General features: G+C 33.7%; 1 protein-coding gene across 1 annotated transcript in view; it reads left to right on the top strand.

Annotated features, from left to right (window-relative positions):
• Positions 1 to 20,359, top strand: part of afg2a (AFG2 AAA ATPase homolog A) — a 206,153-nt gene that overhangs the window by 12,831 nt on the left and 172,963 nt on the right. The window contains exons 6-10 of the mRNA XM_061891613.1: positions 3,419 to 3,548; positions 5,110 to 5,166; positions 8,309 to 8,432; positions 13,082 to 13,183; positions 15,244 to 15,397. Coding sequence (XP_061747597.1) covers positions 3,419 to 3,548; positions 5,110 to 5,166; positions 8,309 to 8,432; positions 13,082 to 13,183; positions 15,244 to 15,397 — 567 coding nt within the window. The remainder of the gene's footprint in view (positions 1 to 3,418; positions 3,549 to 5,109; positions 5,167 to 8,308; positions 8,433 to 13,081; positions 13,184 to 15,243; positions 15,398 to 20,359) is intronic.

Raw genomic sequence — 20,359 nt, 5'->3', positions numbered from 1 at the left:
CAAGCACTTTAAAGCTTTTTTTAGGGATATTCCGGGACCGGTAACATTTTGAAAAAAACTTCAAAAAATACAACGAGCCACTGGGAACTGATTTTTATTGTTTTTAACCCTTTTGAAATTGTGATAATGTTCCCCTTTAAAGACAACAAATGATTAGATTAACAAGTACCACCTGTGAAATCCAATCACCTGCCAGCCGTGTCTCGCCGTCAACACATGCCCCGCCCAGCACCACGGACAGCGGCGGTGACTTTTACTCCTACAGGCACCCACAAATATACTAAATTATGTTTTATCAATATAGTATCAATAATAATTTACTAGCATCTTTCAAAACAATACTTTATACAAACAAATCCATATTTAAGTAAAATTATAATTCACCCCCCAAAAAATATATTACAAAAATAATGTCATAGGGACACTTAATAAAGTAAAAAATGTAATATTTTTATTACAATAAAAATATGTTTTATTAAGATTATTAATTAGCATCTTTCTTAAGGCACAAGGACACTTAACAAGAAAACAATAATACATAATAAAGAGAAAAAGAATGATCAATACTTAATTATATTCCAAGAATACTGTGATAATATACTATATTGCAAAATGATGTTTTATCAGCATAATAATATTAATCATTTCATTAGCATCCTTCAAATATCACAACAATAATAATAATAAAAAAGTAGAATTATATTTCTAAAAAAATCATTTTTTATATTACAAAAATAATTTCACAAGGAAAATTAACAAGTAAAAAAATAATAAATACATTTAAAAAAGTAAAATTATATAATGCTTCAAAATGACAGCAATATTACAGGAATACTATCATGATATATTACAACAACATACTAGTATAATGTCATATATATATATATATATATATATATATATATATATATATATATATATATATATATATAAAACAAAGTATAAATTATTTATTCGCATCTTTCAAAAGACAAATGGACACTTCATGAAACAATGAGTAATAAAAAAATGAAAAAAGTAAAATTATAGTGCTACAAAATTACATTTTAGTATAACAAGATTAACACCATATCGTTCTATATTACAGCAAAACAATATGTTTTATTAAGATTATTAATTAACATCTTTCATAAGACACAGGGACACTTAACAAGAAAACAATAATACATAATAAAGAGAAAAAGAATGAATAATACTTAATTATATTCCAAGAATACTGATAATATACTATTTTGCAAAATTATGTTTTATCAGCATAATATAAATATTAATCATTTCATTAGCATCCTTCAAATATCACAACAATAATAATAAAAAGGTAGAATTATATTTCTAAAAAAATCATTTTTTATATTACAAAAATAATGTCACAAGGACAATTAACAAGTAATAAAAAAATAATTAAATAAAAAAAAGTATAATTAGAATGCTTCAAAATGTAAGCAATATTACAGGAATACTATCATGATGTATTAAAACGACATACTAGTGTAATATATATGTATATATATATATATATATATATATATATATATATATATGAAACATAAATTATTTTTTTGCATCTTTCAAAAGACAAATGGACACTTAATAAAACAATCAATTATAAAAAATGAAAAAAGTAAAATTATAGTGCTACAAAATTACATTGTAATACAACAAGATTAACGCCATATTGTTCTATATTACAATAAAAAATATGTTTCAATAAGATTATTAATTAGCATATTTCTTAAGGCACAAGGACACTTAACAAGAAAACAATAATACATAATAAAGAGAAAAAGAATGAATAATACCTAATTATATTCCAAGAAAAATGTGATAATATACTATATTGCAAAATGATGTTTTATCAGCATAATATAAATATTAATCATTTCATTAGCATCCTTCAAATATCGCAACAATAATAATAATAAAAAAGTAGAATTATATTTCTTAAAAAAATAATGTCACAAGTAAGAAAATAATAAATAAATAATAAAAAAAGTAAAATGATATAATGCTTCAAAATGACAGCAATATTACAGGAATACTATCATGATATACTATATTACAACAACATACTAGTATAATATCATATAAAAAAAAATATATATATATAAAACATAATATACATTTTTATTAGCATATTTCAAAAGACAAATGGGCACTTAAAAAAACAATTAATAATAAAAAAAGTAAAATTATCGGTCTAGTGCTACAAAATTACATTGTAATATAACAAAAATAACGCCATATTGTTCTATATTACAATAAAAAATTTGTTTTATTAAGATTATTTTTTAGCATCTTTCATAAGGCACAAGGACACTTAACAAGAAAACAATAATACATGATAAAGACAAAAAGAATGAATAATACTTAATTATATTCCAAGAATACTGTGATAATATACTATATTGCAAAATGATGTTTTATCAGCATAATATAAATATTAATCATGTCATTAGCATCCTTCAAATATCGCAACAATAATAATAAAGAAGTAGAATTATATTTCTTAAAAAATAATCTCACAAGGAAAATTAACAAGTAAAAAAATAATAAATAAATAATAAAAAAAGTAAAATGATATAATGCTTCAAAATGACAGCAATATTACAGGAATACTATCATGATATAATATATTACAACAACATACTAGTATAATATCATATAAATATATATATATATATATATATATATATATATATATATATATATATAAAACATAATATACATTTTTATTAGTATCTTTCAAAAGACAAATGGGCACTTAAAAAACAATCAATAATAAAAAAAAGTAAAATTATCGGTCTAGTGCTACAAAATTACATTGTAATATAACAAAAATAACGCCATATTGTTCTATATTACAATAAAAAATATGTTTTATTAAGATTATTTTTTAGCATTTTTCATAAGACACAGGGACACTTAACAAGAAAACAATAATACATAATAAAGAGAAAAAGAATGAATAATAACTTAATTGTATTACAATAATACTGTGATAATATACTATATTGCAAAAACATTTTATTTCAATACCAATATTAATTTACGAGCATCCTTCAAAAGACACACAAACATTTAAGAAAAATAGATAAAAAATCCATCTAATGGATTTTTTAAAATAATGCATTAAAATGACATTGCAAAGTTACAATAATACTTTTATACTATATTACAAAATGTAAAGTCAATATTTAAATATGAGCATCCTTTGAATTGACACATAATAAAAACATTTAAATGTAAAATCATAATGCATTAAAATACTAAATAATACGTTTTAGTAATATAATATCAATATGAATTTATTATCATCTTTCAGTACACTAAAAAACATTTAAAAGAACACATAATAAATGAGAAAAATGAGAGGCCTCAGAAATCATCTGAAACAATAATAATCAATAATCTTTCCCAGGCATCCCCCCTCCCAGAGGAGTTCTTCTGTACGGCCCCCCCGGCACAGGCAAGACAATGATCGGGCGAGCCATCGCCAACGAGGTGGGCGCTCACATGACCGTGGTCAACGGGCCGGAAATCATGAGCAAGTAAGAACTTCACGTCAACAATAAATACAAACCCTGTTTTCATATGAGTTGGGAAATTGTGTTCGATGTAAATATAAACAGAATACAATGATTTGCAAATCCTTTTCAAGCCATATTCAGTTGAATATGCTACAAAGACAACATATTTCATGTTCAAACTCATAAACTTTTTTTTATTTTGCAAATAATAATTAACTTAGAATTTCATGGCTGCAACACGTGCCAAAGTAGTTGGGAAAGGGCATGTTCACCACTGTGTTACATCACCTTTTCTTTTAACAACACTCAGTAAAGGTTTGGGAACTGAGGAAACTAATTGTTGAAGCTTTGAAAGTGGAATTCTTTCCCATTCTTGTTTTATGTAGAGCTTCAGTCCTTCAACAGTCCGGGGTCTCCGCTGTCCTATTTTACGCTTCATAATGCGCCACACATTTTCCATGGGAGACAGGTCTGGACTGTAGGCGGGCCAGGAAAGTACCCGCACTCTTTTGCTACGAAGCCACGCTGTTGTAACACTTGTCTTGCTGAAATAAGCAGGGGCGTCCATGATAACGTTGCTTGGATGACAACATATGTTGCTGCAAAACCTGTATGGACCTTTCAGCATTAATGGTGCCTTCACAGATGTGTAAGTTACCCATGCCTTGGGCACTAATACACCCCCATACCATCACACATGCTGGCTTTTACACTTTGCACTTATAACAATCCGAATGGTTATTTTCCTCTTTGTTCCGGAGGACACCACGTCCTCTGTTTCCAAATATAATTTGAAATGTGGACTCGTCAGACCACAGAACACTTTTCCACTTTGCATCAGTCCATCTTAGATGAGCTCGGGCCCAGCCAAGCCAGCGGGGTTTCCGGGTGTTGTTGATAAATGGGTTTTGCTTTGCATAGTAGAGTTTTAACTTGCGTTTACAGATGTAGCGACCAACTGTAGTTACTGACAGTGGTTTTATGAAGTTTCCCTGAGCTCATGTGGTGATGTCCTTTACACACTGATGTCAGTTTTTGATGCAGTACCGCCTGAGGGATCAAAAGTCCGTAATATCATGGCTTACGTGCAGTAATTTCTCCAGATTCTCTGAACCTTTTGATGATTTTAAGGACCGTAGATGGTAAAATCCCTACATTCCTTGCAATAGCTGGTTGAGAAATGTTGTTCTAAAACTGTTTGACAATTTGCTTACAAAGTGGTGACCCTCACCCCATCCTTGTTTATGAATTACTTAGCTTTTTTTGGGAAGCTGCTTTTATAGCCAATCATGGCGCCCACCTGTTCCCAATTAGCCTGCACACCTATGAGATGTTCCATATAAGTGTTTGATGAGCATTCCTCAACTTTACCAGTATTTATTGCCACCTTTCCCAACTTCTTTTTCACGTGTTGCTGGCATCAAATTCTGTAGCATATTCAACAGAATATGGCTTGAAAAGGATTTGCAAATCATTGTATTCTGTTTATATTTACATCGAACACAATTTCCCAACTCATATGGAAACGGGGTTTGTATATTTCTTCCACACAAACACAGAAATAAAGATGTTTGGTTTGCAGGTTCTACGGAGAAACGGAAGAAACGCTGAGGCAAATATTCACTGAAGCATCGCTCAGGTAAATGATGGAATAGTACCTGGAAAAAGTACAGGAATTCTCTCCAGTTGGACAAGCTCATAAATATATGATATAATATACACTTGGGTGGCTTCTCCTGGCCGACAGATCTGTGGGTGTGAATCAAGTCTTTTATTTTCCATAAACACCTCCAGCAATATGTGTTCGTCTCTGGGCGTGTGCCTCTCTTTGGCTCCAACTCCCAACAACGTCTCTCGGCCCGGCTGCTGCTAATGAGGGTTAGATTAGATAACAAGTCCCAGCTGGGCAATCTACTCACCCGCCGTTGGCTGACTTCGAAGCCGGTCCTTACACACCTCGCTCCGCGGCAGGCCCGCAGACCACGCCCCCTCCCCCTCCACAACATTATATACGGAGATTGCCATGATACCTGTGGGCGTGGCCAATATGACATCACATTATTTGCTATTATGCATATATTTTATTTAAAACGGCCCAAAAATGATTTACAGTCATGGTCAAAAGTTTAGATACAGGTGTAAAGAAGATGATGTCATGGCTGTCTTGACTTTCCAATCATTTATACAAGTCTTATTTTTTTGTGAAAGAGTGATTGTAGCACATATTTGTTGCTCACAAAAAACATTCATGAAGTTTGGTTCTTTTATGAATTTATTATAGTGTTTTTATTTTTAAATTATTATTATTATTATTATTATTATTTTGGTTGCCATCCACAAGCTTCTCGTTGAATTTTTGACCACTCCTTTTGACAAAATTGGTGCAGTTCAGCTTACTGTGTTGGTTTTCTGACATGGACTTGTTTCTTCAGCATTGTCCACACGTTTAAGTCAGGACTTAAAAAAAAAGTACAGTAAGAATGTGTAAAAACATGTTTTTAATTTGTACAGCAAAAAAGTTAAAAAAAAACAGAGTAAGAATGTGCAGAAAAAAACTAAACAAAATATTACACTAAGTATATTAAAAAAATAAAATGTGTACAGTAAAAAATGTTAAAAATTATAGTACAATAAGAATGTGTAAAAATACTAAACAAAATAGTACAGGAAGGAAGTGTAAAAAACAGAAAACAAAATAGTATAGTCAAAAAGTGTTAAACAAAATATTGCAGTAGGAACGTGTAAAAAAATTATATAAAAATATAGGAATGTAACAAAGTTTAAAAAACAAACAAAATATACAGTAAGAAAGTGTAAAAAGAATCCCACAACAAATAGTAAGAATCTTTAAAAATAACTAAACAAAATAGTACAGTAATAAAGTGTAAAAAAACAAAATAGTGCAGTAAGAAAGTGTAAAAAACAACAACAAAATAGTACAGTAAAGGGTGTTAAAACAAACTAAATAGTATAGTAAGAATGTGTGAAAAAACACCCCAAAATAGTACAGTCAGAAAGTGTAAAACAAAAACACAATAGTGCAGTAAGAACGTGTAAAAAATATATAAAAAATAGGAAAGTAACAGTGTAAAAAACAAAAAAAAATAGTACAGTAGGAAAGTGGGAAAAAAACACACCAGATAATAGAGTAAGTATATGTCAAAATAACTACAGTAGTACTGTAAGAAAGTGTAAAAACAACAACTACAAAACCAAACAGTACAGTAAGAATGTTTAAAAATATTTAAACAAAATAGTACAGTAAGAATGTGTAAAAATGACTAAACAAAATAGTACAGTCAAAAGTGTAAAAAAAAAATAAAAAAATAATGGAGTAAGAAAGTGTAAAAAAACAGCAAAATAGTACAATAAGAATGTGTAAACATAACTAAACAAAATAGTACAGTAAGAATGTGTAAAAATATTTAAACAAAATAGCACAGTAACAATGTGTAAAAATCACTAAACAAAATAGTACAGTCAGAAAGTGTAGAAAAAAAAACTAAATAATGGAGTAAGAAAGTGTAAAAAACAGCAAAATAGTACAGTAAGAATGTGTACACATAACTAAACAAAATAGTACAGTAAAAATGTGTAAAAAAAAGTACAGTAAGAAAGTGTAAAACAAAACTAAATAGTACAGTAAGAATGTATAAAAAAAAACAACTAAATAGTGTAAGTGTAAATAACCAAATAGTACAGTAAGAATGTGTAAAAATATTTAAACAAAATAGTACAGTAACAATGTGTAAAAAATACTAAACAAAATAGTACAGTCAGAAAGTGTAGAAAAAAACAGAATGGAGTAAGAAAATGTAAAAAAACGCCAAATAGTACAATAAGAATGTGTACACATAACTAAACAAAATAGTACAGGAAAAATGTGTAAAAAAAAGTACAGTAAGAAAGTCTAAAAGAAAACAAAATAGTACAGTAAGAATGTATAAAAAACCCAACTAAATAGTATAAGTGTAAATAACTAAATAATACAATTAGTGTGTAAAATAAATAATAAAATATCAAAGTGTAAAAATGCAATGAGTGTAAAAAAAGTAAAGTAAGAAAGTGTAAAACAAAACAAAATAGTACAGTAAGAATGTATAAAAAAAAAACCACTAAATAGTATAAGTGTAAACAACTAAATAATACAGTTAGTGTGTAAAATAAATAATAAAATATCAAAGTGTAAAAATGCATTGAGTGTAAAAAAGTAAATAAGTGTAGGGAGTGTAAAATAACAAAATAGTACAATGAGAAATTATAAATAAGTACAATATTGAAGAAAACCATCTAAATAGTACACATTTTTTCTTACACTTTATTACTGTACTATTTGGTTTGTTACACTTTTTACTTTGACCTTTTTAATACTTATATTTTCACACTGTTTTGTTCTTTTTCACTCTTATTCGTATTTTTTTTACTGTATTCAGGTTTTTTTACACTCTTAAAGTATTTGGGCTTTTTAACTTTCTTACTGTTCTGTTTTTGTTATTACACTCAACTCTATTTATAGTTTCTTAATTACTCATTTTAATGCTTTCTTACTGTACTTAATTAGTACTTTGTATTTGCACTTAATTAGTACTTTGTATTTGCATGTCCTACTTACTGTACTTGGTGGGACAGGGACAGAGTTTGTCCTGCAGGTGGTGCTGCTGTGCACAATGATGTTTTGCTGCTTTGAACTGGCGCTTCCTGCAGGACAGGAAGTGGCAGAATAATGAAAGTGATGATGATGATTGTAGTGTACTTGTGACATCATTGTTTGACGTGGACAGGACGCCGTCCATCATCTTCATAGACGAGCTGGACGCCTTGTGTCCCAAGCGAGATGGCGCCCACAACGAAGTGGAGAAACGAGTGGTGGCTTCTCTGCTGACGCTGATGGACGGCATCGGTTCTGTAAGAAACTGCTTTCTCCTCCTCTTGCGCCCCCGTGTGGTCGCCAGGTGTAATGACCACCTGGAGGTCACCATTTCCTTGTTCTCGCATGTGTCCTCTTTTCTGAGGACACATATTTAGAAATCATTTTGGCAATTTTAGCATGCTACCTTTTTTTTTAGTTCATTTAGCACAGGTGTGGCCTGCAGCGCATTTAGCAGCTCACGGCAAATTTGTTAGCATTCTAATATTAGCATGTTAGCCTTTTTACGACTTTTGCAGGCATACACTTCCACATCAAATATTTTGTTATTTGACGAATGCTACCTGTTAGCATGCTAACATCGTTTATTTTATTTATTTATTTTTCCAATTTTGTAGCAATACACCTTAGTCCTTTTATTGTACTTGATGTAGAATTAAGTTAGCATGCTAGCATTTAACAGCTCACGGCACAATGACGAATGCTACCTGTTAGCATGCTCACATTGTTTATTTATTTATTTTTTTTTATTTCCAATTTTGTAGCAATATCTTATTATTGTACTTGATGTATAATAAAGTTAGCATGCTAGCATTCACCAGCTCACAGCACAATGATGAATGCTACCTGTTAGCATGCTAACATAGTTTTTTTTTTCATTTTTTACAAATGTAGGTATACACCTCAGTCATATTTTGGTACTTGATGTATAATAACATTAGCTTGCTAGCATTTAACAGCTCACAGCACAATGACGAATGCTACCTGTTAGCATGCTAACATAGTTGTTTTTTTTTTTTTTTACAAATGTAGGTATACACCTCAGTCATATTTTGAAACTTGATGTATAATAACATTAGCTTGCTAGCATTTAACAGCTCACGGCCCAATGACGAATGTTGCCTGTTAGCATGCTAACATCGTTTTTTTTATTAATTTATTTTTTTCCAATTTTGTAGCAATACACCTCAGTCTTATTATTGTACTTGATGTATAATAAAGTTAGCATGCTAGCATTCAACAGCTCAGCACAATGACGAATGCTACCTGTTAGCATGCTAACATTCTTTATTTTATTTATTTATTTTTCCAATTTTGTAGCAATACACCTCAGTCTTATTATTGTACTTGATGTATAATAAAGTTAGCATGCTAGCATTCACCAGCTCACAGCACAATGACGAATGCTACCTGTTAGCATGCTCACATTGTTTATTTTTTTTATTTTTTTATTTCCAATTTTGTAGCAATATCTTATTATTGTACTTGATGTATAATAAAGTTAGCATGCTAGCATTCACCAGCTCACAGCACAATGACGAATGCTACCTGTTAGCATGCTAGCATAGTTTTTTTTTTCATTTTTTACAAATGTAGGTATACACCTCAGTCATATTTTGGTACTTGATGTATAATAACATTAGCTTGCTAGCATTTAACAGCTCACGGCACAATGACGAATGCTACCTGTTAGCATGCTAACATAGTTTTTTTTTTGTTTTTTTTACAAATGTAGGTATACACCTCAGTCATATTTTGAAACTTGATGTATAATAACATTAGCTTGCTAGCATTTAACAGCTCACGGCCCAATGACGAATGTTACCTGTTAGCATGCTAACATCGTTTTTTTTATTAATTTATTTTTTTCCAATTTTGTAGCAATACACCTCAGTCTTATTATTGTACTTGATGTATAATAAAGTTAGCATGCTAGCATTCAACAGCTCAGCACAATAACGAATGCTACCTGTTAGCATGCTAACATTGTTTTTTAATTTTTTAATTTTTTTTTTACAAATGTAGGTATACACCTCAGTCATATTTTGGTACTTGATGTATAATAACATTAGCATGCTAGCATTCACCAGCTCACAGCACCATGATGAATGCTACCTGTTATTATGCTAACATTTTTTTTTTTTTTTTTGCAAATGTAGATATACACCTCAGTCATATTTTGGTACTTAATGTATAATAACATTAGCATGCTAGCATTTAACAGCTCACGGCACAATGACGAATGCTACCTGTTAGCATGCTAACATTGTTTTTATTTTTTTATTTTTACAAATGTAGGTATGCACCTCAGTCATATTTTTGTACTTGATGTATAATAACATAAGCATGCTAGCATTTAACAGCTCACGGCACAATGACAAATGGTACCTGTTAGCATGCTAACATAGTTTTTTTTTTTTTTTACAAATGTAGGTATACACCTCAGTCATATTTTGAAACTTGATGTATAACAACATTAGCATGCTAGCATTTAACAGCTCACGGCACAATGACGAATGCTACCTCTTAGCATGCTAACATCTTTTTTTTTATTAATTTATTTTTTTCCAATTTTGTAGCAATACACCTCAGTCTTATTATTGTACTTGATGTATAATAAAGTTAGCATGCTAGCCTTCAACAGCTCAGCACAATAACGAATGCTACCTGTTAGCATGCTAACATTATTTTTTTATTTTTTTTTTACAAATGTAGGTATACACCTCAGTCATATTTTGGTACTTGATGTATAATAACATTAGCATGCTAGCATTTAACAGCTCACGGCACAATGACGAATGCTACCTGTTAGCATGCTAACATTTTCTTTTTCTTTTTTACACAAATGTAGATATACACCTCAGTCATATTTTGGTACTTGATGTATAACAACATTAGCATGCTAGCATTTAACAGCTCACGACACAATGACAAATGCTACCTGTTAGCATGCTAACATAATTTGTTTTTTTTTTATTTTTCAATTTTGTAGCAATATCTTATTATTGTACTTGATATATAATAAAGTTAGCATGTTAGCATTTAACAGCTCAGCACAATGACGAATGCTACCTGTAAGCATGCTAACATTGTTTTTTTTTTTTACAAATGTAGGTATACACCTCAGTCATATTTTGAAACTTGATGTATAACAACATTAGCATGCTAGCATTCAACAGCTCACGGCACAATGACGAATGCTACATGTTAGCATGCTAACATCTTTTTTTTGTTTTTACAAATTTTGGAGGTATACACCTCAGTCTTATTTTGGCACTTAATGCATATTAATGTTAGCGTGCTAGCATTTGAAACACATTGTTCAGTTACCAAGAAATATTAACATTGCAACACATGCCAATACGGCCGCTTTAGTTTACTAAATTACAATTAAAAATTTTGCGCGAAGAATCCTGTTGAAAACGTCGTGGAATGATGACGCGTGCGTTTGATGTCACGGATTGTAGCGGACATTTTGTTCCAGCACCGATCCCAACTATAACTAGTCTGCTTAAATCCCATAATTCCACATTATTCTGGACATCTGTGTTGCTGAATCTTTTGCAATTTGTTCAATTAATAATGGAGACATCAAAGAAGAAAGATGTAGGCGGGAAGCGGTCTATTGCAGTTGCCTTTAGCAACACAAACACACCCGGTGTTTCCTTGTTTACATTCCCGAAGGTGAAGTTTTACTATGGAACAGAGCGCTCAATTGGACATGGAAACTGGCAGGTTTTGGTGAGAAAATTGTGGTAATAAGTCGGCTCTTACCGTAGACATGAGCGTAGCTTGCGTCCTCCTGCAGCTGCAGACTATTACCTCCTCCCACCGGAGACACTGCCGGTCACCACACCCGTGGCCACACCCATCGGACTTTCAGGCACCATATAATCTCATTAAAACACTAATAACACAATAAGCAGATAAGGGGTCTTCCAGAATTATCCTAGTAAATTTATCGAATAACATCTGAATCGCTGGCTTCACGGTGGCAGAGGGGTTAGTGCGTCTGCCTCACAATACGAAGTTCCTGCAGTCCTGGGTTCAAATCCAGGCTCGGGATCTTTCTGTGTGGAGTTTGCATGTTCTCCCCGTGACTGCGTGGGTTCCCTCCGGGTACTCAAGCTTCCTCCCACCTCCAAAGACATGCACCTGGGGATAGGCCCCTCCCACCTCCAAAGACCTGCACCTGGGGATAGGTTGATTGGCAACACTAAATGGTCCCTAGTGTGTGAATGTTGTCTGTCTATCTGTGTTGGCCCTGCGATGAGGTGGCGACTTGTCCAGGGTGTACCCCGCCTTCCGCCCGATTGTAGCTGAGATAGGTGCCAGCGCCCCCCGCGACCCCAAAAGGGAATAAGCGGTAGAAAATGGATGGATGGATGGATCTGAATCGCTCCCACTGTATAGTCTTTTTTTTTTCTTCTAGTCCTTCACTCTCACTTTCCTCATCCACGAGTCTTTTATCCTCGCTCACATTAATGGGGAAATCGTGGCATTCTCGGTCCGAATCGCTCTGGCTGCTGGTGGCCATGATTGTAAACAATGTTGAGATGTGAGGAGCTCCACAACCCGTGACGTCACGCGCACATCGTCTGCTACTTCCGGTACAGGCAAGGCTTTTTTATTAGCCACCAAAAGTTGTAAAATTTATCCTCGATGTTCTCTACTAAATCCTTTCAGCAAAAATATGGCAATATGGGGAAATGATGAAGTATGACACGTTTAAATAAGAACATCTCATTTCAGTAGGCCTTTAGATGGATTTTGTAATATTCTGAATGGAATAATTAGTAAATGAATAATTATCATGTTGTTGAGTCCTTGTGCTGTATTTTTGTGAGTGTATTGTTGCTATAGCGACCAAGATGGCGAGCATTGACCGTGCCTCATGTGCATACAGGAGGGCCACGCGGGACAGCTGCTGGTCCTGGGGGCCACAAACAGGCCCCACGCCCTCGACCCCGCCCTGAGGCGCCCGGGACGTTTCGACAAGGAGTTGGAGGTGTGGACTGACATTTATTTCTTCTCTACTTCATTGCGATGCTTTCACAAAATTACACAACTTGTCCTTTAACTCAGCTCGCTTTTCTACATACCTTGTTTCCATATGAGTTGGGAAATTGTGTTAGATGTAAATATAAACAGAATACAATGATTTGCAAATCCTTTTCAAGCCATATTCAGTTGAATATGCTACAAAGACAACATATTTCATGTTCAAACTCAGAATTTCATGGCTGCAACTTGTGCCAAAGTAGTTGGGAAAGGGCATGTTCACCACTGTGTTACATCACCTTTTTCTTTTAACAACACTCAATAAACGTTTGGGAACTGAGGAAACTAATTGTTGAAGCTTTGAACGTGGAATTATTTCCCATTTTTTGTTTTATGTAGAGCTTCAGTCCTTCAACAGTCCGGGGTCTCCGCTTTTTCGCTTTATAATGCGCCACACATTTTCCATGGGAGACAGGTCTGGACTGCAGGCGGGCCAGGAAAGTACCCGCACTCTTTTTTTTACCAAGCCACGCTGTTGTAACACTTGTCTTGCTGAAATAAGCAGGGGCGTCCATGACAACATATGTTGTTCCAAAACCTGTATGGCATTAATGGTGCCTTCACAGATGTGTAAGTTACCCATGCCTTGGGCACTAATACACCCCCATACCATCACACATGCTGGCTTTTACACGTTGCGCCTATAACAGTCTGGATGGTTCACGTCCCCTTTGGTCCGGATGACACCATGTCAAATATTTCCAGAAACAATTTGAAATGTGGACCCGTCAGACCACAGAACACTTTTCCACTTTGCAACAGTCTAGCTTAGATGATCTCGAGCCCAGAGAAGTTTGTTTCAATTCTGGATGTTGTTGATAAAAGACTTTGGCTTTGCATAGTAGAGCTTTAACTTGCACTTACAGATGTAGCGACCAACTGTATTTAGTGACAGTGGTTTTCTGAAGCGTTCCTGAGCCCATGTGGTGATATCCTTTAGAGATTGATGTCGGTTTTTGATACAGGGTTGCTGAGGGATGGAAGGTCACGGTCATTCAATGCCGCTTACGTGGAGTGATTTCTCCAGATTCTCTGAACCTTTTGATGATGTTATGGAGCGTAGATGTTGAAATCCCTAAATTTCTTGCAATGTCACTTTGAGAAAGGTTGTTCTTAAACTGTTTGACTATTTGCTCACGCAGTTGTGGACAAAGGGGTGTACCTCGCCCCATCCTTTCTTGTGAGTGTTTTTTGGGAATGTTTGACCACTCCTTTTAACAAAATTGCTGTAGTTCAGCTAAATGTGTTGGTTTCCTGACACGGACTTGTTTCTTCAGCATTGTCCACACCTTTAAGTCAGGACTTTGGGAAGGCCATTCTAAAACCTTCATTCTAGCCTGATTTAGCATTTCCTTTACCACCTTTGTGGTGTGTTTGGGGTCATTGTCCAATTGCGCCCAAGACCCAATCTCCGGACTTATGATTTAGGTAGGTTGTCCTGAACACAGCAATACAGTTCGTCGCTACATCTGTAAGTGCAAGTTAAAGCTCTACTATGCAAAGCGAAAGCCATTTATCAACAACATCCAGAAACGCCGCCGGCTTCTCTGGGCCCGAGATCATCTAAGATGGACCGATGCAACGTGGAAAAGTGTTCTGTGGTCTGACGTGTCCACATTTCAAGTTGCTTTTGGAAATATTCGACATGGTGTCATCCGGACCAAAGGGGAAGCGAATTAGGTGAAATTGCGTAATCTCACGGCACACTAGTTTGCCCGCGGCACAGTGGTTGAAAACACTGGTGTAAAGGACTCAAACTAACTTAAATTTGGAGCTAATCCTCCTTTTTCATTGTCCCATTTAAAGCAGCAGTTCCATTGGTAGCAAAACAGGCCCAGAGCATAATACTAAAACCACCATGCTTGATGGTAGGGATAGTGTTCCTGGGTTTAAAGGCCGGTTTAGTGCATAAGGTGCCTCAGTTGCAGGGCCCTCCAAGCACCACTTTCATTGAACGTACAAATGCCAGCTCGTCCTCCAACGTCCTCGCTCTGGCTCCGCCCACAGGTGGGCGTGCCCAACCCCGCCGAGCGCGCCGACATCCTGCGGAAGCGGCTGGCGTCCATCCCGTGCACCGCCACCGCGCAGGAGCTGACGCAGCTGGCCGACGCCGCTCACGGCTACGTGGGGGCGGACCTGGCGGCCGTCTGCCAGGAAGCGGGTAAGAAATTATTTTTTGTAACTCTGGGGGGGAGGGACACTTCTTTAGGTACACCTGATTTTAAAAAAAACAATGAAAAAGTAGGAGAGAGACGCTGAATATAGCTCGAGTACTAAGAAGTAGCCCGTGCTAAATGATGTAGGTCAGGGGTCACCAAGGCGGGCACCGGGTCGCCCGTAAGGACCAGATGAGTCGCCCGCTGGCCTGTTCTAAAAATAGCTCAAATAGCAGCACTTATCAGTGAGCTGCCTCTATTTTTTAAATGGTATTTATTTACTAGCAAGCTGGTTTTTAATTTAGTTTCATTGAAACTGCTGTGTTTTATCATTATTATTATTATTATTATTATTATTATTATTCTTTCTTTCTTTATTCCGCACCTATGTGCTGTAATTTGACCCCCTTAAAATGCTTCAAAGTGCAAGTTTAAGCTCTACTATGCCAAGCGAAAGCCATTTATCAACAACATCCAGAATCGCTGATCTATAATTTCACCCCCTTAACATAATTCAAAACTCACCAAATTTTACACACACATTAGAACTGGCAAAAATTGCCATCTGATAAAAAACCAAACCCCAAAAATCAAAATAGCGCTCTAACGCCCCCTAGGAATATACCCAGGCAAAACTGCTTGTAACTTCTGTTAGGAATGACCTAGAGACATGAAACAAAAACCTAAAAATACCTCAAATAGCAGCACTTACCAGTGAGCTGCCTCTATTTTTTAAATTGTATTTATTTACTAGCAAGCTGGTCTCGCTTTGCTGGACATTTTTAATTCTAAGAGAGACAAAACTCAAATAGAATTTGAAAATCCAAGAAAATATTTTAAAGACTTGGTCTTCACTTGTTTAAATAAATTCATTTATTTTTTTACTTTGCTTCTTATAACTTTCAGAAAGACAATTTTAGAGAAAAAAATACAACTTTAAAAATGATTTTAGGATTTTTAAACACATATACCTTTTTACCTTTTAAATTCCTTCCTCTTCTTTCCAGACAATTTAAATCAATATTCAAGTATTTTATTTTTTTTAATTGTAAATAAAAATAAATACATTTTAATTTAATTCTTAATTTTAGCTTCTTTTTTTTTCAACGTAGAATATTTGTGAAATTGTTTCTTCAAACTTATTATGATTAAAATTCCCCCCCAAAATTCTGGCAAATCTAGAAAATCTGTAGAATCAAATTTAAATCTTATTTCAAAGTCTTTTGAGTTTCTTTTAAAATTTTTGTTTTGGAAAATCTAGAAGAAATAATGATTTGTTTTTGTTAGAAATATAGCTTGGTCCAATTTGTTATATATTCTAACAAAGTGCAGATTGGATTTTAACCTATTTAAAACATGTCATCACAGTTCTAAAATGAATCTTAATCAGGAAAAATTACTAATGATGTTCCATAAATTCTTTTTTAATTTTTTTCAAAAAGATTCGAATTAGCTAGTTTTTCTATTCATTTTTTTCGCCCTAACCCTAACCCATCAAAGTTTTTCTTTTCAAACGAATTTTGTAGGTATACTCCAGTCATATTTTGGTACTTGATGCATAACGTTGGCATGCTAGCCCTTTTACACATTTTGCAGGTGTACACCTCTGCATTGAATATTTTGTTACTTGACGAATGCTACCCATTAGCATGCTAACAAAGTTTTTCTTTTCAAACAAATTTTGTAGGTTAAGTCCAGTTATATTTTGGTACTTTAATGCATGAAATATTTTGTTACTTGACCAAAGCTACTTATTAGCATGCTAATATCTTTAGTTTTGTTTTTACTAATTTTGTAGGTATACTCCAGTCATTTTGGCACTTGATGCAAACGTTAGCATGCTAGCCTGTTTACGAATTTTGCAGGTATACACCTCCGCATTGAATATTTTTTTACTTGACGAATGCTACTTATTAGCATGCTAACATAGTTTTTGTTTTTAAACAAATGTTTTAGGTATACTCCTCAGTTATTTTTGGGCACCTTTTTGGTTAGCATGCTAGCACATTTTTCAACTACATACCTCCGTAATATATCTTGGTTCTTGACGTATTTTAGCATGCTAGCTCTTTTAGTTCATTTAGCACAAGGGTGTCCAAAGTGTGGCCTGTGGCACATTTAACAGCTCACGGCAAAATCATTAGCAGTCTAATATTAGCATGCTAGCCTTTTTACGAATTTTGCAGGTATACACCTCCGCATTGAATATTTTTTTACTTGACAAATGCTACTTATTAGCATGCTAACAAAGTTTTTCTTTTCAAACTAATTTTGTGGGTATACTCCAGTCATATTTTGGTATTTGATGCAAACGTTAGCATGTTAGCCATTTTACGAATCTTGCAGGTATACACCCCCGCATCAAATATTTTGTTGCTTGACGAATACGATCTATTAGCATGCGAACAAAGTTTTTTTTCTTCAAACAAATTTTGTAGGTATACTCCGGTCATATTTTGGTACTTGATGCATAACGTTGGCATGCTAGCCTTTTTACACATTTTGCAGGTGTACACCTCTGCATTGAATATTTCGTTACTTGACGAATGCTACCTATTAGCATGCTAACATGTTTTTTTAAATTTTTTTTTTACTAACTTTGTAGGCATAGTCCAGTTATATTTTGGTACTTGATGCATAACATTAGCATGCTATTCTTTTTAAGAATTTTGCAGGTGTACACCTCTGCATTGAATATTTCGTTACTTGACGAATGCTACCTATTAGCATGCTAACAAAGTTTTTCTTTTCAAACAAATTTTGTTGGTATACTCCAGTCATATTTTGGTACTTGATGCATAACGTTAGCATGCTATTCTTTTTACAAATTTCGCAGGTATACATCTCCGCATTGAATATTTTGTTACATGACGAATGCTACCTATTAGCATGCTAACATATATATATTTTTTTCTTTAATAATTTTGTAGGTATACTCCAGTTATATTTAGGTACTTGATGCACAACGTTAGCATTTTAAACACATTTTTCAAGTAGAACCATAAAAACTAGAGATTTGCATTACACGATATATAAACATCTATTCATACGTTATATTACTTACATTTGTTTTCATGTAGAAAAAAATAAACATGTAGGTTGCGGAGGCTTGTATTTTGCCACGGTCAATTACATGTCCTGGAAACCCTGCTTTCCACAGTTAATCGGATGGTGTTGAATTTTGCAGCGCCCATTTTTTTTGCAAACGACAACGGAAAGAAAGACTGTTGTTAAAAAAATAAAATAAAATCCTTGTTATTTGAGATTTTTTTTACAGTTTTTACAAGACGGACATGTCAGTGAGCGTGAAATCTGTGACGTCTCACTCGGCTCCTTTTCAGCAAGCTCGGTCACGGTTGTCATTCCAATGTTTTCTCAGTCCAGTCTTAAATGCCAGGTTTACTCCATCACCCCCACCCGGCCTCCTCCGTCATGTTCGGGCCAGAAGGTCAGCATTTACCTGTCGAAGGTAGCTGTGCTAACTAAACTCACACCAAGCTACCAACTCGCCTTGTTTTTTTTGCCAGGAACAAACATTGCATCTAATAGAGAGAAAAACACTAGAGTCCGTGAACATTGCTCCAAAGTCAGGATTTTTTTTGTTGATTTAAAGGCCTACTGAAAGCCACTACTAGCGACCACGCAGTGGACATTTTGTTCCATCCCGATCCCAGATATTAGTCGTCTGCTTTAATCGCATAATTCCACAGTATTTTGGACATCTGTGTTGCTGAATCTTTTGCAATTTATTCAATTGATAATGGAGACGTCAAAGAAGAAAGATCTAGTCGGGAAGCGGTGTATTGCGGCCGCTTTTAGCAACACAAACACAGCCGGTGTTTCCTTGCTTCCTCTCGCTGTCCACAATGTTGTCTTGTTACCATGGCGATGGCAGAGACAGCTTCCTCTCGCTGTCCACAATGTTGTCTTGTTACCATGGCGATGGCAGAGACAGCTTCCTCTAACTGATTAATAACCAATTACAAACAAAAAATATATATTTTTTTAAATGTAAGCAGTCTTTTACTCACGTGTCGACTTTTTTCTCATAAAATTGGGAACAATTTCTCCTATTCTTTCTGTTTCTGTAATATTGCAATATTTTCTCGTAACATTTTTTCTTTTTATGTAAATTAGGACTTTTTAATACAAAATTCTGACATTTGTCATATAAAATTCAGACTTTTATCATAATATTGCCCATTTTTTTTTTTGTTTTTATAAAATTGTGACATTTTTTGAGTAAAATTATGACTTTTTTTGGTCTTTTTACCAAGTAAAATTTCCATGAATATTTTAGTATTGCCAACATTTCAAAGTTTTCTTATAAAATTGTGACTTTTGCCGAATTAAATGGAGACTCTTTTCATAAAATTGCCAACATTTTAAGCTTTTCTTGTAAAATTGCGACTGTTATTGAATAAAATTCCAACTTTTATCATAATATTGCACAAATGTTCAGTTTTTCTTGTAAAAGTTTGACTTAAACATTTGAAGTGTTCCCCCTCTGGTCAACATATGAAATAACAAGTGTGTGTAAGAAATTGAAATGCACCCCTTTTGGCCAAAATTAATAAAAAAAATAAGTAAATAAATATGTATACAGAGATTTATTATTATTTTTATTATTAGATTTTATTTTATTAATATTTTATTATTATAAATATAGATTTTATTATTATTATTATATACAAGTTATTACAATATGCTGTAATAACTTGAAGTAAATAATGAAGATTAAAATCCAATTACAAAATTAAAGTATTTTTCTCAAAAAGCGTTAACTTTTTTCTCACAAAATTGGGAATAATCTGTTCCTGGAATTTTCTCCTAAAATTATTTCTTTTTTATACGAAATTAAAGACTTTTTAATGCAAAATGGTGACATTTGTCATAGAAAATTCTGACTTTTATCACAATATTTCCCTTTTTTTGTTGTTCTTGTAAATTAGTGACATTTTTCTGAG

This window comes from Nerophis ophidion, linkage group LG29 (assembly GCF_033978795.1).
Source record: "Nerophis ophidion isolate RoL-2023_Sa linkage group LG29, RoL_Noph_v1.0, whole genome shotgun sequence".
Classification (NCBI taxonomy): domain Eukaryota; kingdom Metazoa; phylum Chordata; class Actinopteri; order Syngnathiformes; family Syngnathidae; genus Nerophis; species Nerophis ophidion.
Note: the sequence above shows the minus strand (reverse complement) of the source record. Positions and strands in the feature narration are given on the sequence as shown.